At 34.0% G+C, this 21,012-nt stretch overlaps 1 protein-coding gene across 25 annotated transcripts in view; it reads right to left on the reverse strand.

Moving 5' to 3' along the window:
* Window positions 1–270: 270 nt before the first annotated feature.
* Window positions 271–21,012, reverse strand: part of SLC16A7 (solute carrier family 16 member 7) — a 724,207-nt gene continuing 703,465 nt past the window's right edge. For all 25 annotated transcript variants that reach the window (XM_048217844.2, XM_048217842.2, XM_057316176.1 and 22 more), the window contains 3 exons: window positions 17,619–17,762; window positions 13,796–14,614; window positions 271–10,427 (listed from right to left, as the gene is read on the reverse strand). In XM_048217844.2, the coding sequence (XP_048073801.1) occupies window positions 10,159–10,427; window positions 13,796–14,614; window positions 17,619–17,762 (1,232 nt within the window). In that variant the 3' untranslated portion in view covers window positions 271–10,158. The remainder of the gene's footprint in view (window positions 10,428–13,795; window positions 14,615–17,618; window positions 17,763–21,012) is intronic.

Here is a 21,012-nt window from a genome sequence, read left to right on the forward strand (position 1 = left end):
TGGTGCAGGTAATGTCCTCTTTTCAAACTGAGTGTGTTCCTTCTGTGTACTCATGAAAAACTAATAAACAGTAGACATTCATTTCAGCCCTTGAGAATGATTTGTATTTCGGCTGTGTTTGACTTCCAATGACATTAATCAATTATGTGTATTCTGAAAAAAAGGTAAAAAAAAAAAAAGTAGTACCCTCATATTTGATGCTGGAAATTGTTTTGATTAGCATAGTGTAGCAAGCATTTAACGGTCCTTAAGAAAACGCTGCAGATTTCATTTCAAAATTTAACATGAACATTTATTTGCCATTTTAATTTTAATTTAATGTGCAATACAGGTTTTTTTTCTTGCATATTATACAAATATATATGCATATACTTTCCAAGAAACAGCATAGGCCTGCAATACAAGTTAGTGAGCAATAAGAAATAATAATTAAAATACAATAAGAATAGAGCAAAAGGAACATATACAATGCTAAATTGCATAATTCAGACGAAAAGATATTTTAGTTTTGTGTGCTCCTCCCCCTCCCCCCACCCAAAAAGAAGAACTGAAGCTTAGTAGACAAGAGAACTTATGATGAATATAAATATTAGAAAATAAGTAGCACCTTTGGTCAATAAAATGATTGTCAACATTTATTTCTAGGAAGCCTAAGAGAGCATTTCTGACTTTGTAAATAAAACTAGTTAATATGTACCATGACGTTTAACTGCTGCATATTTCAGAACTTGCATAGGAATGTTTACTGATGGAATAAAAAGAAAATCCTCAAAATAGAGTATCAATTTTTAGAAAACAAAAATGCTACAGGTATTTGTTTTCTGTATCTCACTTTGAAAATTAGCCAGAGAATTCCTCCAATACCCATTCAGCTTGCATCATAAGATACTGTAGTATTAATTTAATAATCTAGATCCATCCATTTGTTTCAATAGAGGAATTTTTCTGTGCATGGCACTCTGCTAGGCATTAAAGCTGATATTATAACTAAGATAACATCTTTGTCCACAAGGAGCTCACATTCTAGTAAGATAGAGATGAACTTGAAAGTATATTCAAAACTCAGGCAAAATATGTACTGCCATAAAGGAATTTAACATTTGGTTTCAAATTAGTTGTGCAGAGAAACAGAAACTACAATTAACAGAGACAGTATAAATGAAAATTGAGTGATAAATGATTCAGTAGTCAACAAGTTTGCTTAAAAATGAGGAATTAGGAAAAAAATGAAGTAGGAACATATTGAACTGAATATACTTTTAAAATAATCAACAACATACCGTATTCCCAATTTAAATAAATCTACATTGTTTAGTTAAAAACAAAATAGGTATTTGTATGAAAATGCTAGTTTTTTCATTTTGTTAATTTTCCCCCACGTTTTATTTGCCAAGTTCAGAACTACTGTATATGCAAAAATGATAGAAATAAATATATATTCCAAGATCAAATCACAATCACTTTAAGTACATTCATCTGTAAGAAGGCAAAAAGAAGTACATTCTATCTTACATTTTAAAACTTTGACTGGCATTTAAATTATTTCATATCATATTGATTTTTAAAAAAATGAAATATGTACAGTCATGATTTAGGTCATGTAAAAATAACTGACTGGATCATCTTAGGTGTCAAGCAAATCTACCCTTTCTCTTCATTTCCCTATCATAGTAATTGTAGTTGATAGACCATGTGACAGTAGGATCATTTGTTCAGGGGTCTCTAAAAGTGCCTAGGGAACAAACAAGTCAACTACATTTTTTTCACTTAAAAATCATAAAAATACAGCCCAAGATACAATTTATATTAAAAAAAAATTCTACAGATTAACCCCTAAAGAATTCTTGCAAAAGCTAGCTAGGTTGGCCGTGACCAAGCAATGTCTTACATGTCTACTTAGCAACATGTCATTATGTATAACTTTTATCCCAATAATCTTTTGATATTTGCCCAAGCGTACCAATGGGATAAGAAAGAAATATTTGTTGAAGAACATAAGTAGGAAATGTTTTCAGAAATTCCTCAGAAATAAGGAATTATTCATTCTAGGAAATGTTCACCAATATAGTAGTTTACAATATTTGGAGGGAAGTGCTTTTAAATAAGAAGATTCAAATCAAATGTAAATTTTAGCAAATACATGGAAATATCTTACTGTCCCATCTTCAACATAGGAATTTCTATACCTGACTCATATATAAGTAATTTGCGATCTCATTTTTATCATATTACAAAGAAGGGACCTTCTATTTATTGATGCACTCACTGCAGCTACTGAAGATTACCCTGTCACAAAGACAAGACAAATCCAGTATATATGGATGTCAGTTTGGCTCAGTCTAACCAAAACATGTCACTGACTACAAGTGCATCATGGGCTCTGTTCGTGAAAGATTTTACTGTGACACATCAGTTCATCAAAACTTTTATTAAAGTATGTTCTTAGGGTAAATATCTTTGATGAATTAGGCAAACAATGAGTACAGATTGTTTTCACACTTTTACAGAGCAAGTCCCTAATAGAAACCATTTTCCCCTTTTATCTAGAAGTGATTTTTTTTCTGAAATAGAATCAAAAGGGGAAATCTGAAAAAAAATCTAGATAAGATGGGTACAGAGGAAGATGGTATCACTAAGATAAAAGAAACTATAGTTCTACAATTGCTAGACACCTGTTGTCAGGTTTTGTGTTAACTACTTGAAATGACTATTTAATAAAGGAAGAATTTTTGAGCTAGGTCTTATTAATTTTATTAACTCATCCTCAGATTCTTGGATCAAGTAATATTTTTGGAGTAACCTCCTCAAAGTTATACAATGAAGATAATTTCTTGCATACAACTTAATATTTAACAAACTTGCATCGTGTGTTCTGGAATTAAATTTTTAGGAAACAAGTGAATGATGCTACTAAAATAAACTATGAACACAAAGAAAGGAGGAATTAATGGAATATTGACACATGGATTCTATAAGCATATTATTGGTGAGTATTTTCAATGACTTAGATATTGCTGTAACAACATATATTGTGCAAAGTCATTCAACCCACCAATTATTATGTCCAGTTTACTCAGAATTATCTACTGTGGGAATCATTAAATACTCTTCAAATTAAATTTACAAACACGATTTTGCAAAGTATGACTCAGAGGAAATACATTCATTTTGGAAATAAAGGATTTATCAAGCAAGGTTAGAATAAGTGTTTCCAGGTATATATATATTCAGTCTATAAAGTTTACCATTAAAATAGGATGGCTTATGCAGTGCAAAGGAGAAAAAGGTGGGTCAGGAGTCAAGACTTGGGTTCTACTTCTTACCCTGCATTAACTCAAAAGATAGATATATGTTTAGGCAAAGCTCTTAAACTATTCTAGTCTTATTCTATAAAAATGTACATATCTTACAAACCTAGGGTAGAGAAGATGAAATGAATTAAATATATTTTTGATACATAAATATATCAAAACCAAAATACAATGCAAATCAAAATACAATTACATCTAATGCTTAGAAAATAAACACTTTAAAGACTTATTTATTTATTTAAGAGAGAGAGCGAGAGAGCGAGAGAGAGAAAGCACGAGCAGGGGGAGGGGCAGAGGGAGAGGGAAAGAGAGAACTCCAAGTAGACTCCACACTGAACATGGAGCCCAACTTGGGGCTCGATCTCACCACCCTGAGATCATGACCTGAGCTGAAACCAAGAGTTGGTCGCTCAACCAACTGAGCCACCCAGGCGCCCCAAAAATAATACTTTAGTTCACATGTCCTTTCTCACTAAATCCAGAAATCTTCATACTTCAGTTACAAATAGAAAGCATGTGGTAGAAAAATAAAGTCCTTTAAATAGTATATCCAAAATTTGTACTCCACTCCAATGAACAAGCTATATAAACTAGGTCTAACTTCAAAAATCTTTTTTAGATCCGTACGAAAGTAAAATCACAACCAACCCAGAAGAAAAAGCTTAGAGGAATATGTCTCAAAATTCACCCTGAAATTCATATAAGAATTCCAAACTTTGGTTCATCTGAACAATATTCCTTGATACAATATTGAGTAGCAATGTTTTCCTATAGAAGCTTCTTTAGCTTATTTTCCCATATTTGAATTTTAAACAAAAAGCTTGTTTTACTATGTGAAGAAAAAAATATTTGCTGAAACGGTAATGAATTAATCACCTACTAAAATGTTCCTGAATGTTACTCACACTATTAACAAATACATATGGTGACTGAAAACTATGGCGTTCGTGCACACAGGGGAAGCGTAACTAAACCCGCTAAAGAAACAAGAATTCTGTATGAAAAGTGCCCAGAATTGATGAAAAATGCTTAAGAAGCTGGCTAGAGATATTGTGGAAAAACAATGAAAAGAATATTATTTTAAAAGATAATTATGAGAAAAAAAGGAGGTGAGAAGGTAAGGCAGCTCAGGATTGGGATGGGAGAAATAATTCAGTTTAAAAAATTCCCATATGCTCTATTAATGCCCAAAATTCTGTTTGCAATATTACTTTTCCTCTTAGCGCAGGGACCCAAAAGTATGATTCTCAGTGCTGTAACAGTGCTTTCATGAACTGCACGTAAGTGGAATAAAGCGAAGGAAAGGCAGTGTGGGGGAAGACTAACTTAAACCAGATTGCAGGATCTTGTAGGAGTTAAAAATTAAATAGTGTACAAACAGCTAATGGCAAAGAAGAGAAAATGAGAACTACAAAAAATGATGTGAGCTCAGCAAATTGTTCATGTTTTAACTACCAACAAAGATAATTCCTGATTTTGATTATACAAGCATTTAATTACTGATAATTGAGGCTCTCAGCTTTTAAGTGCAGGGAGACTGTGCACATGGATGTGTAAAAATTAAAACCTAAAAAACAAAGTGAGTTGAATAAAGATTCTAATTTCAATTTATATCTGAATAGTTTTGAGGCTGCTTGGTACTGTGAAGTGTTGTGGTAAGGAATCTACTTGGCATGCTGTGTGGGGATGTCATTGCCCTGAAAGAGCATATAGGATATGTAATGGTGCTGGGCTGTCGTGGTAAGCTTTGTTTCTCGAAGTCATGAGGCACTTTAAGAAGATTAGAAACATCCAGAATAGTTAGTGCCAAGGACAGTGAGATTGATTTTTCAAGATTCCTAAAAATCATATTCAATTATAAATTTATCATGCACAAGGAAGACTCATATTAACAAAACGTCTTCTAGATTGTAAGCACCTTCCTTTTCCAGGATACCTCAAGCCTCCAGTCACAGGAGTTCCCTCACTTGTGAAGATGAGAGGTCATGGCCAAAAGTATAAACTGCTGACTCCAGGAAGAGGGCCATTCCTACAAATCACAACTAAATAAGACCAGATGCAGCATGTGTGATTTTGTGCAAGGTGTAAGACCCTAGAAGTATGCCATCTAAAATAATGCTAAGGAGAACACTACTCTATGGATGTCAAAAGTCTTAGAGGGAAAGGACAAAAGCAAGGCCACTTGTTCTATCCATAGAACAAATGGACAGAGAGGACAATGGCAGTTACAGACGTTCAAGGAAACTTGAAAAATGAGTTAGGACGTAGGGGCAGTTGCATTAAATGATGAAAATAAATATATACTGTATAGATGAACCAATCATTTATATCTTGTAATCTTTTTAAGTTTCTTTGGTAGCTTGGATGATCCTATAAATGGGAATCTCTGTAACTCTGAATATAATGTTTTATATGAAGCACTTTTGGAGTCATAATAAGTAGCAACCAATATGGGAATTACTTATCCATAAAGAAAATAATATTTTTCCTCTAAATCCAACCTCAGGGAAAATATATTATCCCTGAGTCATATAAATATGTCATTATTTTTGTGCAAAAAGTCGTATTAAAACAATTATGGCTATTATACAGTTATTACCACTATTTGGGATAATTTGCATTGGTTAGAAAAGCAGGCAACTTGAAATTATATATTCAGTTTATAGCAAACAGTCTCTAATGAACACTAAATAAATCAGAATACAAACTGCAGTTAAACCTAATTGGTTTACTGTATAGGGCTTAAATTTTTTGTATCTATATTTTATCTACTGTTGCTTCTATAGGTTCTGTTGAAGGCAGCAAGCTAGTGAACACCCTGGGGGCTCTTTCTGCTTCGAGATAAATCCAAGTTTTAGTTCTGGGTCTGTCACATACAACTTTTCACTTTGGGTAAATTAGCTGAACTTTGTGTGTCCGATTTTTGTTTTGTTTCTCTCATCTCTAATATCAGGTCAATAGTCTCTACTTACAATTTGGTTTGAATATTAAAAGGTATTCTGTAGGCAAAATGCACGATATAAATATTAGTCCCTTCTCAACTTCATACCCTTTCTCCCTATTAAATGGAGCCTAACGATCATGATTTTTAATCTTGTTTTATTACAAGTGTGCAACATTATATGTATGAGAGGACTTTAAAAGGTACTTTTGGATGGAAAATTTTTTTCAGTTAACTGATTAAGGATTGTTCTACATTTTATAATATCAATATAAAAACTTACATTTACATCATACATGTTTTCTCAGTATCCTCAATTGTCACGTGCAGCCAGAGGAGGAGGAGTGAAAAATAAAACAAAAACCTAGATTTTTAAACTGCACATTCAAATATATCAAACTTATTTTACTTGTTTTCTAGTGTCTAGGGGTGGGGCATGAGATAAGACAGTTGGAACTTGATACTAGAGAAGTAAAACTCATGAATTTACATTGAGAAACATCATGTCTTCCAATGTGAAGTACGCTAGAGCCTGACCCAGTGACTCTTACACGTGTGTTGACTGGACGCCCCCCCACCCCCAAAATAAAGTATCAGGAAAGAGGGTAGGGATGGGTCAGGACAAGTCTATACCCAATATTCTATTCATAAATTAGTGAAGGCATATTTAAGGTTAAATTGTGACAAATACGGGCACCTAGTTATCCCAAGTAGAAAAATACTTAAAGTAGCCAGTGATCATGAATTATTTTAGTACCCTGGTTGATAACCTCCCTTCTTTACAGTACCCCAGTGGGGGGATGGGACTAAAAGGAATTTTAATGGTGTGCTCTGATTTTGCTTCATGACATCTTGAACATCTAAAACCCGTCACTCTCTAGGGAAAGAAATATGTTCTACACTGATCACTGCAGACACAGAAGCCAACCACATGGCTTCCTTTAGACTGTGTGGATCTTCTGGGTTGATAGTCTCTTCTCGGTCTTCGAAAGATTCTCTTTTTTTTTTTTTTTTTAAAGATTTTTTTATTTATTCATTTGACAGAGAGACAGCCAGCGAGAGAGGGAACACAAGCAGGGGTAGTGGGAGAGGAAGAAGCAGGCTCATAGCGGAAGAGCCTGATGTGGGGCTCGATCCCAGGACTCTGGGATCACGCCCTGAGCCGAAGGCAGACGCTTAACGACTGAGCCACCCAGGCGCCCCTGAAAGATTCTCTTAAAGCAACAAATATTCTTACAAGTTCAAGGGAGCGGAGAGAGTGACCGACTAGAAAATTATTTTACCCTGGAACGACTCTCAATCCTGTATGTGAGTCTATGTCGCCGTTTCAAGTGTGTTCTAAATTAATTTTCAACATTTAATATGGTAATTAACATGTGTGCATATTTGTAACTTCGTGTAGGGCTGTTGCCAGGCATGGCGGTATACATGCCATGTGCTTTTAATGTGCAATTTTACTTCCCTTTCTTTTGTAACAATTTAATACATAGTGTCAGAAATGAAAAGTTAATGAAGGTGACCAAAGACAAACAGAACAAATAAGAATTGGTTTTGACCTGACAAAAACCTCATCAGTAAGTAAATACACCTTCCATGGAGGAAGGCGCTGGAACGCACCCACGAGCTTGTCTCTACCAGCAACTGACAAAAAGGACTAAAGCCTTGGGCCCAATACCTCACTATCATGACTTTGCTGTTTATTTCCCCCTGGGATCTGATATGCATATTAATTTAAATACGTTTCTTCGGAGAATTGAAGACATTTTTTGGAAATGTTTAAGACCAGAGAGCTACTACACAATTTACGATGTTGCATTTCTTATGACGAGTCAGAGTTGAATACAAAAGCACTAACAATATGAAAGTAGCTCCTTGAAGACTCAAGACTGGGCAAAACTAAATTAAAAACAGCCATACACTGCCACATTTTGCCTGATTTATTTGTCTATGGTATTGGCACAAGTTGTTTCATTTAATATTTAAAAAATACAAATTCCTCTTCATCTGCAAACAAAATGAATGCTAAATGAAATATGGGATTTTATATAGCTTAAGTATGAGCCACATGCTTAACCAGTGCATAAATTTTACAAATCAAATCCTTAATGTTAATTATCACAAAAGCTTGGTGTCCAGGTGCAATCTTACAAGAAATAAGATAGCACCTGCCTCCACTGCAATTAAAAAAAAAAAAAATGAACAGCAAATTCCTTTTGACATCTTAAGAGTAACATCACTTCAATAATCAGGCGCTAAATGTTTTTCATTAATCATACTCTTAATTTAAACTTCAGATTTGCTGATGTAAATACTTATAACTTTAGCCATAAGGCACACATTTTTTCTTGTTTAAAAGCACTGTATTACTCTAACTGGTATTTATAGTTCTGAGTGCACAGTAACTATCATATGCCTGAATATTCAAGGGTGATTCAGATTCTCAGATATTAAATCTCAGATGTTAAATCTTTATGAAAATAAGAAACTGCTAAATTAAACTGGCCGACAATGTTGCAGGCTTCTTGCTATGGTGTGATAAACTATGCCTACCCTTCCCAAGTATATATACTGAGTTACATGCAGCCTCCAGTTCTAGAAACCTTTTGTTATCTAACAGTCTCCCGGTTATGCTCCCAGGCAGGAGGAAGTCTCATCGGGAGGGGGTGGGATTTTGAAGTGCTGCCAGTCCTACAGCATGAGGAATTTCAGTGGCCAAGTGAAAGGCCAGTTTGGGTTTCTGTGTTTTGCGTTTGCATTTTAGGGAGGGGCGAGAGATGACAGAATTTAGAGGGCTCGGTATAAGCACCTCTCACTCTTAGTCAGCTTTACTCAGATCACTCATAACAGTAATCCTCTGATCACTGTATGTGTTGGAAAAATTAGAATTTGGCCTATTTGTCAGCCTGTCAACCAGGATTCTGGTAAATTCCATTTCTAAGTCTCAGTATGACAGTGAGTCTAGAGTGAGCTCTGATTAAAAGAAATCCCTGGTTATTATTTTCTGGATTAGTAACTAAAATCCTTTTAAAATCAATGAACACAGCTCATTGTGAGGAGTCACTTAGGCTTTTAATTTGATTTACATGTTAAGTAAGAATTCTGAAAATTATTTGAGGCTCCTATTCTCTAGCACCAGGTACTAATGACCGTCCTCAAAGAAATCACGTGCATGGATTAATCAAATCTAACAGTGCTTAAAAATAATAGTTTAAAATGGAGGAGTTTTTTTTTTTTTTCAAATTTATTTTATACATGCAAATACCTTTTTTTAAGCAGTTAGTTGCATTTTCAAATTAAGATCATTCTTATTTTCACCCATGTTCTTATCTTTAAAATTCACATTGTAAAGTAGTATGCAGATATAACACATTTCTTCATTCTCCATGGATTTATTTTGAAAGTTAAAAAAGGGATAATATTCTTTTTGAACTTACTTGTCTTTTGTTCGCTGGATACTCTGTGCACGTGTGTACATACAGGTGAGTGTCTGTGTGCGTGTGCACACTAGAAAATTCATTTTCCTTCAATTCCATTTCACACTAAAAAATGAAATTTGGACAGGCTCTTCTTATAGGATTAAACATATACCTTCTAAGTGCTGAAGCCAGGGGTTTGGGACTCAGATCTCTATAACCAAGACTGGAAGTCCCTGGAAGACTTGAAAACTACTTTAACCATGACAGCCAGAGTCATGTACGGAAATAAACCCATTGTGTGGATTCTTTATAGGCATAATCTCAAAACTGAACTATCCAAACAAGTGTTAAAAAACAAACTTATAAAAATCTCATCTCCATCCTTCAGTATGACTCCTCATTTCAAGGAAAGAGTTTCCCGATATTTTGGAAAAAAAAAAAAAAACTCCTAAGAAAGTCATAAACACTGAAATCAGAGATGTGATTCTTGTTAAATATTAGTTTCTCTTTCTGAAGAATTATTCTCTGTTCTTGTACTTTTGACGTTAACATCATCATGATTAGATTTGTTCAAGGGTTCAGACTCTCTGGACTCGGGCGCATGCAGGTTCTTACTCCTTGCTTCTTCCTCCCTTTCCTTTGCAAGCAGTCTGTAGTTTATAGCGTTGCCGATGAGCAGCCAAAGGCTGGAGAGGAGCACAATAGCTCCACAGGCTAGATACATGTATTTATACTGTCCAGTGTGATCCACCAATTTACCTAAGAGGCAGAGAACAGCTGTTAGAACAGCATAATAAAACAGCCGTAGAATGCTAACATTTCCAATAAATTCTTCCACCAAGTATGTACCTATTTCTTATTTAAGTTAATATTGAATGAGTTTTTAACAAAAAGTATTCTAGATTATGAATTCTATATATGCATAAAAAAGGCATGTATGCACACACAGCATTATATTACCAATATATTCAATTTCTTAAAGATTATTCCCCTCAGTAAAAATGTACAACCAACACAATATACGCATATATCTGTTTGTGTGTGTATCATAAAGACATGTACGTGTGAGGCATGTTTTTGTATCTACATGTATATAAATAGATATACTTATTTATTAATATTCATACATTGAGACTGTTTCATCCTTTCCATGCTTCTTTTCAATAAAAAGGAAAAAATTACATTTTTTAGGAAAGACCCAAAGGCTTTTTTAAGGTTCTTGACACGGCATAATATTTACTCAATGCTTTTTCTATGCCCAGCACTAGGCTAAACACTTTTTTTTTTTAAGATTTTTAATTTATTTATTTGAGAGAGACAGAGCATGAGTGGGGGAAATGGGCAGAGGGAGAGGGAGAAGCAGACTCCCTGCTGAGCAGAAAGCTCGCCATGGGGCTCAATCCTAGCACCCTGGGATCCTGAACTGAGCTAATGGCAGAGGCTTAATCGACTGAGCCACCCAGGCGCCCCTAGGCTAAACACTTTTAAATGAGGTAATATCTCATTTAATCCTTATAAGATCACTATGAAGTAATTTGATCATGGTTACATAGCCAGTGAGTGGCAGAATCTGGAATCAAACGAAGTCTGTCTGAATCTCAGATTCTTAACTATTCTGCAAAAAAGCTTCATCATACCTCTTGGTTAAGAGTCATATCATAACTTTTTGGGCTAATCACAATTTTTTAGTTTATCTGAATGTAAATTATTAAGATCAGACTAATCAGAAAGTATTTATTACATCTGATTATCGAGACATTTAAAAACTAGCCTGATATCATATAACCTAAAGATTTATTGACTTTTTTTTTTTTTTTCTTAGAGAGAGAGAGTGAGAGCAAGCCGGGGTTGGGGGACAAGCAGAGGGAGAGGGAAAGAGGGAATCTTAAACATGCTCCAAGCCCAGCATGAAGCCCAATGTGGGGCTTCATCTCACAACACTGAGATCATGACCTGAGCCAAAACCAAGAGTTGGATGGTCAACCAACTGAGCCAGCCAGACACCCCAGTTTATTGACTTTTAAAAATATTTCGGTTTATACTCAATTTTGCCTCTGGTTTATGCAGGCACCTAATTCTTAACAATGATAGTGTATGCAAATCCATATTATTTATTATATGCATATTCTAGATGATTCTGATAGAGGCCTGTTTCTTTAATGAGAATCTCATTTATCTGGCTAGAATCTAGTTAGTGGCTCAATATTAAATTTAGCTACTTGTGAAACTGCCTATTTGAACAAAGTTCTCTGTTTTAATTGGTTGAATGGTGGAATAGGCTTGAGTGTGCCATATACATAAACATAACAAAAATGCATAATTTAAATTTCCATTCTAGCTTTAGTCAAATATTTTTATTCATACAATGATCGTTATACTTCTAAATACATAAACATTAGGTCTATGGCCCCATCAAAGTTAATATCACTTGGGCTGCCATATCAACATACTTCCTAAATGTCCGGGGAACTATTTAGCATCATCAAGAAACAAGATCCGATTTCCAGAACTAAAGCTTCAGCTCTTTGTATCGGTTTCGGTGATCTTGAGTGCTTCCTGTGTTAATATTGCCAAACCGCCACACCAGTAGTGGCAATGGCAGGTCAGGCAATGGTAGGAAGGAATAGTCAAATCAGATTCCTTCATTTTCATCCTTAGAGCCCACCCACTATGTCTGCTGACCTGACTTAATTTTTTTTTTTTAATCCCACCATGGCTGGTGAAATACAATTTTCTCTTGATACTAAAAATTTTGCTGCTAATGAATAAGCTTCTCAAACCCATTTGGTAAAACTAATTCTGTAGGAAAAGACAGGTCAATTGTAGTTGTCTTCTGCAACAAAATCAATTAGCTGATAAATAAGACTGACTGGCTTTCGTTCTTTGTGAAAATTGTTTTGGTGCCATAGTATCTAATATTAAAAGATATAACACCCAAAACATCTGTGCTAGATACAAGAGGACAGCCCCGGTGGATAGAAAAATTCGGTAACTATGCTACTCATTCCTGACCAAGTGAAAAAGCAAGGCAAAAGGTCAATGATACCTAAACAACAAATTAAAGACGAATTTTCCCAATTCAAAATGATTTCTTGATGTATGAAATTGTTGAATCACTATATTGCACACCTGAAATTAATATAACACTGTCTGTTAACTATACTGGAGTTTTAAAAAATGATACCTTGATGTCATGTAGGGAAACAGTCTGAAAACTGGAAACATTTACATTTAGCCTGGCAGTTACTGCGACCACTAGGGGTCAGGCCAAGAGCCCAAGTGAATACCTCAGTTTAAATATTAACCAAAACAATGTGCTGGAAAAGACTGGCCCACGTTAGGTTTTTAATATTTATAACATTGAAGTCTAAGACTGAACAAAGTCTTAACTTCAAAAATGCACTTATACATGTGTCTTAGTCTCCTTACTGTGTAATTTAGCATGGATGCTTTCATAGGCATCACTGAAAATATTTCAGATCTTAAAATCTATAGGTAATCACTGTAATTTATATGTGTGGAATGTGTCTGTTCAAATGAATTTCTTTTCCTTATTGCATTTCATATACATATATACATATATATGAGTATATATGTACATATATGTGAGTATAAATATGTACATATACTCTGTTGGCAATATTGTAAAAGTATGTTATCCTTAGGCATGTAACATATTAATATAACCAATGTGCTCCAATAAAAAATTAAATCCTGACCTTTAGCAGCATTATTTTAAACTTCTGACTCATTTTAATATGGGCAGAAGAGAAATTTGTTCATCAATGATAAAATGAAGAAAACGTGGAATTCTATTATTATGACACATTTTTATAAGCACAAAACAATGGATATGGGTAAGAACATGAAAATTATGTTACTAATTATCAGTCTAACTTAAATTCTTAAGTTCATAGGTCCTGGCTCTGAAACAAATTTAGGTCTAAAATCAACTACTTATGAAATTTAAAAATACATACATAAAAAACCCTAAAATTAACACACCCACAGTCTTTCAGACTATTAGTATTTATTATTACAAGCCACATCATACACTAAAAAGAATGTCCTGGCTAGCAGATATTCATTTTATGCTTTTTGCTTTTCTGGATGAGAATTATTCTTACCAGCAAGAGGAGGACCAAGAAGAACGGGGCAACACTCCACCACTGTGACAAGTCCTACGGCACTGGAAAACCTTTGAGGGCCAACCAGGTCCATGAGAGTTTCAAAGAGGACACTGCTAACACTCCCAAATCCAAGACCAAAAAATACAGCATATAACACCAGGCTTGTATAGTCCTCGGCCAATGGGCACAAGAGATGACATACTCCATTGAACATGACTGCAAAACTGAAGAAGTACTGGATTCGGGGGCGGATAAGTTTGGAGTTTGCAATGAGTCCTCCAGCAGGTCTAGCAAACATGTCAACAAAAGCCATAATGGACAGCAAGAAAGCTGCAGAATACTCATCAATTCCTTTGTCTTTAGCATATGGAGCCAAGAATATAATGGGGGCAAAAAACCCTAGAAACATAATGACATTTCCAGATAAGTATATCAGAAATCCCCTATGCTTAAAAAGGGAGAAATCTAAATACGTATTAACTTTTTCCCATGCTGATTTATTCTTCTGGTTTTTCTTCACACCTATATCATCCACTCTTATGCCAATCTTATTTTTAGACTTATTGGTAACTTGTTTGGGTTCAACGGGTCTCATGAGGGACCCAGCCACACAGGCATTCAACAGTATACCTCCCAAAATCAAGAAGCTTCCTTTCCAGCCGAAAGTATTAAAAAGGTACTGATTGAAAGGAGCCAATGTGCTTAAGAAAACAGGACTTCCTGCCATGGCGAGGCCATTAGCCATGGGTCGTTTCTTATAGAAGTATTTGCCAATGATTGTTAGGGCAGGTTGCAGGTTGAAGGCTAGACCTAAACCTAAAAAGAACAGAACAAAAGGAAGAAAAACATAAATACATTATGGCACTCACAAAAGGAATTACTCCTTAAAATGTACATTCAAGTGAGGAAGGCAGAACTAAAAGTGCAAAAGCAAGTAGTAATTTTTGATAATTATAAATATCATGGAATTGTGCATAAACGAAGAGGTTCTCAAAACTGGATACTTGATATATATGACAACTTCCTGTTCCTTTCATGTGAAAGCACAAAAATAAAATCAAGAATTTCTACTGATGTTCCCATAATCATGAACAGGTTGAAATTAGGATGAAATTGTTAGTTCTTAATTATAATCATTAATATCACAGATAAATTAATCCCTTCTATTTACATAAACATATATATTTATATGCATTACGTTTATATGCACATATATAGAATAGATTTCTTCCTTGTGGGCAAGAGTGCATTTAAAATGTGAACACTGTTTTTAAGAGTGGAACAGAGTGAACAGATTAAAAAGACTGTCATTTATTAAAATCTTAGGTCTCTCCAGAGATATTTCTTTCAAAACTGTGCAAAAAATAAACAAGAGTAATAAATTAACACCATTAATGTCATGCTGTACGTCTTTCACATTCCACATTTCATGAATATAGATGCACATGTGTGTTGATTAAAAAAATAAAATTTTTGCTTTAAATATTTTTCAGGGATTAAAACTCATTCTTTATATGATTCAAAGGTTCCTACTGTTCCTACTGACTCCGAGGGAATTACTTGGCAGTATTAAGTATCACCTTTGAAAGGGATGAATTATTTCTTATAACTTGCCAAGGATTATTTAGCAATAGTAATGATTAAGTTTGTTTAAAAACCACATAAAATTGATTTAGATAAGGTACCTCTCTTTCCCCCTTAGCTTAGGCATTAATTCTGTATCAGTTTAGGGGTTATAAAGTAAGAATTCTGCATTTACCAGTTTATGTAAATTGAGAGGGTATTACAAAGTGCTTAAGTATTTAGACTCGGGAACAACTCAGTTCTCGGTACAAATACTTATTGCAAACTTTTGAAACAAATATTTTCTACGAGTAGGAGGGTCCCTAAAAGCTGACACAAACGAACCAAGAATATGAAGAGTAACAGGGCAGTATGCTCTCTGATACTACCATACCTGTGAGACATGCAGAATAAGTGTAATTTATAAATAAGAAAACTGTCAGCCTATGGTCAGTGGCTTGTAAATGGAAGAATCCAAATTAAAACCCAGGAATTTTGTTTTGAAGATCAAATTTCTTTACCTAATGCCACCCTCCCCCAACCCCTGGCACCGTTCTGTCACCTAGAGTTTTGCCTTGGAGTGTTAATCCAACTTCTCCTTAGGAGACGGTGGCCATCTATTTGCTATTCTGGCATGGTAAAATGAACATGAGATTTGATATTCAAAGACCTGAATCTGCCTTGACTACTTACCTATGTACATTATTTGGCCTAACACTTAGACTTCTCGAGTTCCAATCCCCTCAACTACAACAAAAGTTTTTTGCCACAGTCAAGTAATTCCTAGAACTGTAAGACGTTGTATGATGATGTATGATGATAATTATATGCTAGTATTTATTTAAAAGTAACAAAATTCTGGGTACTCTGTAAAGTACTATGCATTCATTTTTTACATGAATCTTTCCAATGACTCCCAAAGGAAAGAGCTTATCATTTCCCCCATTTTAAAGACAAAGAAGCTGAGATATAAAAAGGCTACTTTTCTCATGATCAGCTAATATGTACTGAATTAGTTTTAAAAATTAGACTGCCAACCAAAAAGTATTGGCTGATAATGCCTTAAGATAAATCTCTCATGGTATATTTTAATGGTTGCCTCTAGAAGCACCAAAGCCTTCAAGACTCAAGAACTGAAGTTAGAATAACATATAATGCTGTTGAAATTTGTGGTACAGTAATAATAAAATCATCTTTTCCATAATACATCTACTTGTGGGTCTGGCCTGACTTCTATGGTCAAATGCAATATATAGTATTTCTGCACAAAGGAAATTCTCGGCACTATGAAAAAGTCAAAAGGTGTTTTACCACAACAAAAAGGAAGACAGTTGCGGAAAGATTGTAAAGAGAAAGATTTTAACATCCCTATTACTATAGGCTTTAATACATCTTTTTTTTTCCATCAAATGATAGAAAAGTGCAAGGTTAGATTGATTTAAAATTACTTTAAAAAGAGAATATATTAACCATTTTTCTGTGAGCATAAGGAAAAGATTCAGTTTCTTAATATATTAAAATCTGATTTTTCTTAAAACTTTGAGTGTAGATTTGTTTAATGCAGTTTATTGTTGAGACTAATAAGAATAGTGTTTTCCAAATGTACATATTTAGGTCAGTTTGAGTCAACAGACATAACGCATGAGGAGCAACGGTAAGAGAATGACAGTATGACATTTAAAAACATGTGTTTAGTGGCAAATGTGCCTTACAGAGCCTTTAAACAATTAGAATCTTTTCTAGGAAAAGAAGGGATGCCGATACAGAGCCCTACCGCTAACCAGAACACAGACAAGAATTCTATTGTTAAAGCTAAATCAGTGCGTGCAGAAAACATATTCTGGCATCATTTTTAACCTACAATGAGTGATAGACAAGTCAGGTACTCTAAATAGTAATAAGTAATGAAAAATAACTTAAAAAAATGAAGCTATTTACATGCCAGGAAGTCTGTGGCCATAATACCATCTTAACTGGTGAATAAAGGGTGAAATGGTAAAATTAAATCAAAACTATATTCTCTTTGACATTGATATCATAGCACCCAATGTAGCTGATAACTTCTTTTTTCCATTTCTTGAGATAAGTTGGATTGGCCATTCCAAGCTAGTATTTCAGTACTTTAAGATAGCATCTGATATAAAAAGCAAACTCAGAACAATACGAATGTTCTGTTGTTTAGGCTTCTTACAGAGCTTTGCACACTATGGATGGAAGTGTTAAGAGGAGAGTAAGCAGAAAACAAAACTTGACTTACCACAAATGAATCCCATAGTGAGGTAAAGCTCTATTACACTGGTACTAAAAGAGGCTGTGACCATTCCCAAACAGCATAATAAACCTCCTACCATCACCACTGGTCGGCTACCATATTTATTCACCAGAACACTACTTATGGGACCTGAGGTAGAGAGGAAATTAAGAAATGATCAGTTGCTGGGTCATTTACTTATTTATTTTTAACAGTTGTTAATTTTGAAAGTATATTTTAATGATAAAAGAAAAATATTAGTTTAATATTTAATAAAATATAATGAAGACTTTTCAATACTTCCTAATCACTTTGACTGGTTATTTTTAACCATATATATGACAACACATAAAACAATAAATTAGAAGTGTTTAACATATAGTTTATGACCATAATCATTTGACTTTTGATAGAAAAATTTTTCAACAGGACATAGGTGTACTATACAAATATTTAATAAATGCAGGCAAATTTATGTAATAACAATCTAGAGATTATAAAAATGACTTGCCTGTATAATGATTTTATTTTCTAGAATAATTTTTGTGTGCACACACATATATCCTCTTAATTAGAGCTTAAATTGTTTATTTTACTACAGTATGATTTTTAATACCACATTTTCCTTGATTCTAAGATACCAACTGTTTTCATATCTTACTATGTTAGAAGTAAAGATGTCTCCCACTTGAGGTCTCTTAACAATCCCTGTTGATCAGGTGGTGGTCATAGATAGCAATGTAGCGATCACCGCTTATGCATGCTTGAATTTGGATGTTATTTCCATGGCTTGGTTGGACAATAGCAATTCTTCATACTTCAATCAGACCATTCAAGGGCCATTTGAAGAAGGAATATAAATATGAATCCTGATTATTGTCTAAAAAATCTTCTGTTGACACATTCTGATAATGTCAAGAAAGTACCAGCATCAAAACTTACTGAATGGGTAGAGCAGCTTCGATGAAATTACCAGAGAAAATGGTGGATCCCTCTACTAAGATATGCTGCCTCATGGGCAAAGAGAACAGACTTATGTGTGAAACATGAACACTGAGAACTGGACTCAAAAGCTAATTTAGGAGAGCCAGATACTGAATGGGAAGAGGTTTTAGGAATGCTTTACTCAATTTATTCAAGGTACATTTCCCAATGTGTGTGTGTGTCCATATAAAATATGCAGGAGTGATTAAGATGATTAAAATCATCTATGTTTAACTATGTCTAAAAAAGCTCTTTTGGTAGTTATAAAATGAAAGTTCTAAATATTAATAAAGTGTTGTGTTTTATTTTAATCACAGCATTCTTTTTTTTTTTTTTTTTTTTTTTTTTTTTTTTTTTTTTTAGCGGTGCATCATAAAATAATGGTGGAACTTAACAACTGAGGTCATCTTAGACGCAGTGGAAGTCCATACTATTGTATGAGACCTGTCAATGTGTAAATGGTTGGATTTGACACGTCCTTCTTAACTTAAAATTATATTTCATCTAAAACAAGGGCCATTGATTTGAGGGAAAAATATTACATTAGGTCAGAATTCTCAGTCCAATATTTAGACTAGAAAAAATTTAAATGATTTTTAGTTAATACTATAACAAAAATTTGCTAAGTGCGATTGTACTGCATTTGAGAATTTCTACATGGATAGTATTTAAAATACATTGAGATCCATTTGTCAATATAGCTTTATTCTTTCACAAAACTATAGTTATTATCCTTAAATACAAGGTAGAAATAAAAACTTCACGGCCTAATATTATTCCACAATATCTTTTGAAAACATATTGGTAAAAAGACATAAACTGACAAAATAACTCAAAAATAGAATACCACTTTCGCATTTCATACTCCCCCCAAAAAAACCCAAAACTAAAATGGGCCATACGAAAGATAGCTCTATAAAAACCACAGAGTTAAGAGGAAAAATCAATGAAAATTGTACAAGATGATGTGAAAAGAATAGATTTCTGTTCCTAATATGGTAAAAACTCATATGATTTAGGAAATGAGCATTTTCATTAAAAAGCACATAGCTAAATTCAAATAGCCTTTGTGAGAAATGAATTGATAGCTTTGATCATTTCTTGAACTTAAGTGTGGGTTCCTTTTCTTAAAATTACTTAACCAGTTCACTTTGCTTCAATTCAATTTAACTCAAATCGCACTATTTGAGTTCAATGCACTATTTCTTGAGTTCCTAATATAAAACCAGGTGACACATGCCAAGCACAACTATAATCATCAACCCATTATAATATAGGAGACATTATCAAGTTATTTTAAGAACTGTGATGGATGCTTTGATAAATACTAGACTATCAGAATGAATCCAAAGGCATTTATCAATTACTTGGACTAATAACAATTTTCTCAGTATCGCTGATATAATTTATACCATTTTCTACATGATGCCGGGATAACTCACAAATGTACTAATTACTAAATGTTATAACTGTGTTTGCCTGAATGGTGTAAATCTAAATTTGAACACAGGCAATGAATCACAACTTAATTTGCAATGTGTGGCAAATAATTATATCTATAGTTCAGGATAACCACATCAAGGCTTTTCCCCCCACAACCGTGATTAAAAGTGGCCACTAAAGAAAACATTTAGAGGTGTTGATTTTTTTTTTTTTTGAAGAGGCATATTTCTACTGTGTTATCAGTCAAGATGCAAAAAGAGTTCTAATTTTAACAAATGATTTTACTTTAAGTAATATACTTTGGTTAAGTGATAATCTATAAGATAATCTATAAGGGATGTATCTACATAATTAACCTATAATCTTTTTCTAGCAAAAAAAGATATACTTTTTAAGTTGATTTGTTTAGAAATAATCAAAGTTCCTTACTTCTTAATATGAAATGCTTATAAAATGTCATAAAATATTTCTACTTTGTGATAGTTGTAGATCTAATTAAAATTATGATACAGAACAAAATATACTTGTTTTGTAAAGAATCTTTTTTTTTTTAAAGATTTTATTTATTTATTCGACAGAGATAGAGACAGCCAGCGAGAGAGGGAACACAAGCAGGGGGAGTGGGAGAGGAAGAAGCAGGCTCATAGCAGAAGAGCCTGATGTGGGGCTCGATCCCATAACGCTGGGATCACGCCCTGAGCCGAAGGCAGACGCTTAACCGCTGTGCCACCCAGGCGCCCCTGTAAAGAATCTTTAAATGCTTAATATTAGCTTGAGGAGCCATCCAACATTAGATATAAATCACGACGCTACCCAATACCTCTCTCCAACCTACGGGCAGCTTGGCTTACTGTAGTAAAAAGAAAGATGGAGTTTCAAGAAAACAAATAAATTCTCAGCACATGTGGTTTTTGTTAAACATGAGCTAGCCTCACAGGTGTCCCTTGTTGATGAATCTTGGGCCTAATTATAT

Source organism: Ursus arctos, unplaced genomic scaffold (genome assembly GCF_023065955.2).
Source record: "Ursus arctos isolate Adak ecotype North America unplaced genomic scaffold, UrsArc2.0 scaffold_21, whole genome shotgun sequence".
Classification (NCBI taxonomy): Eukaryota; Metazoa; Chordata; class Mammalia; order Carnivora; family Ursidae; genus Ursus; species Ursus arctos.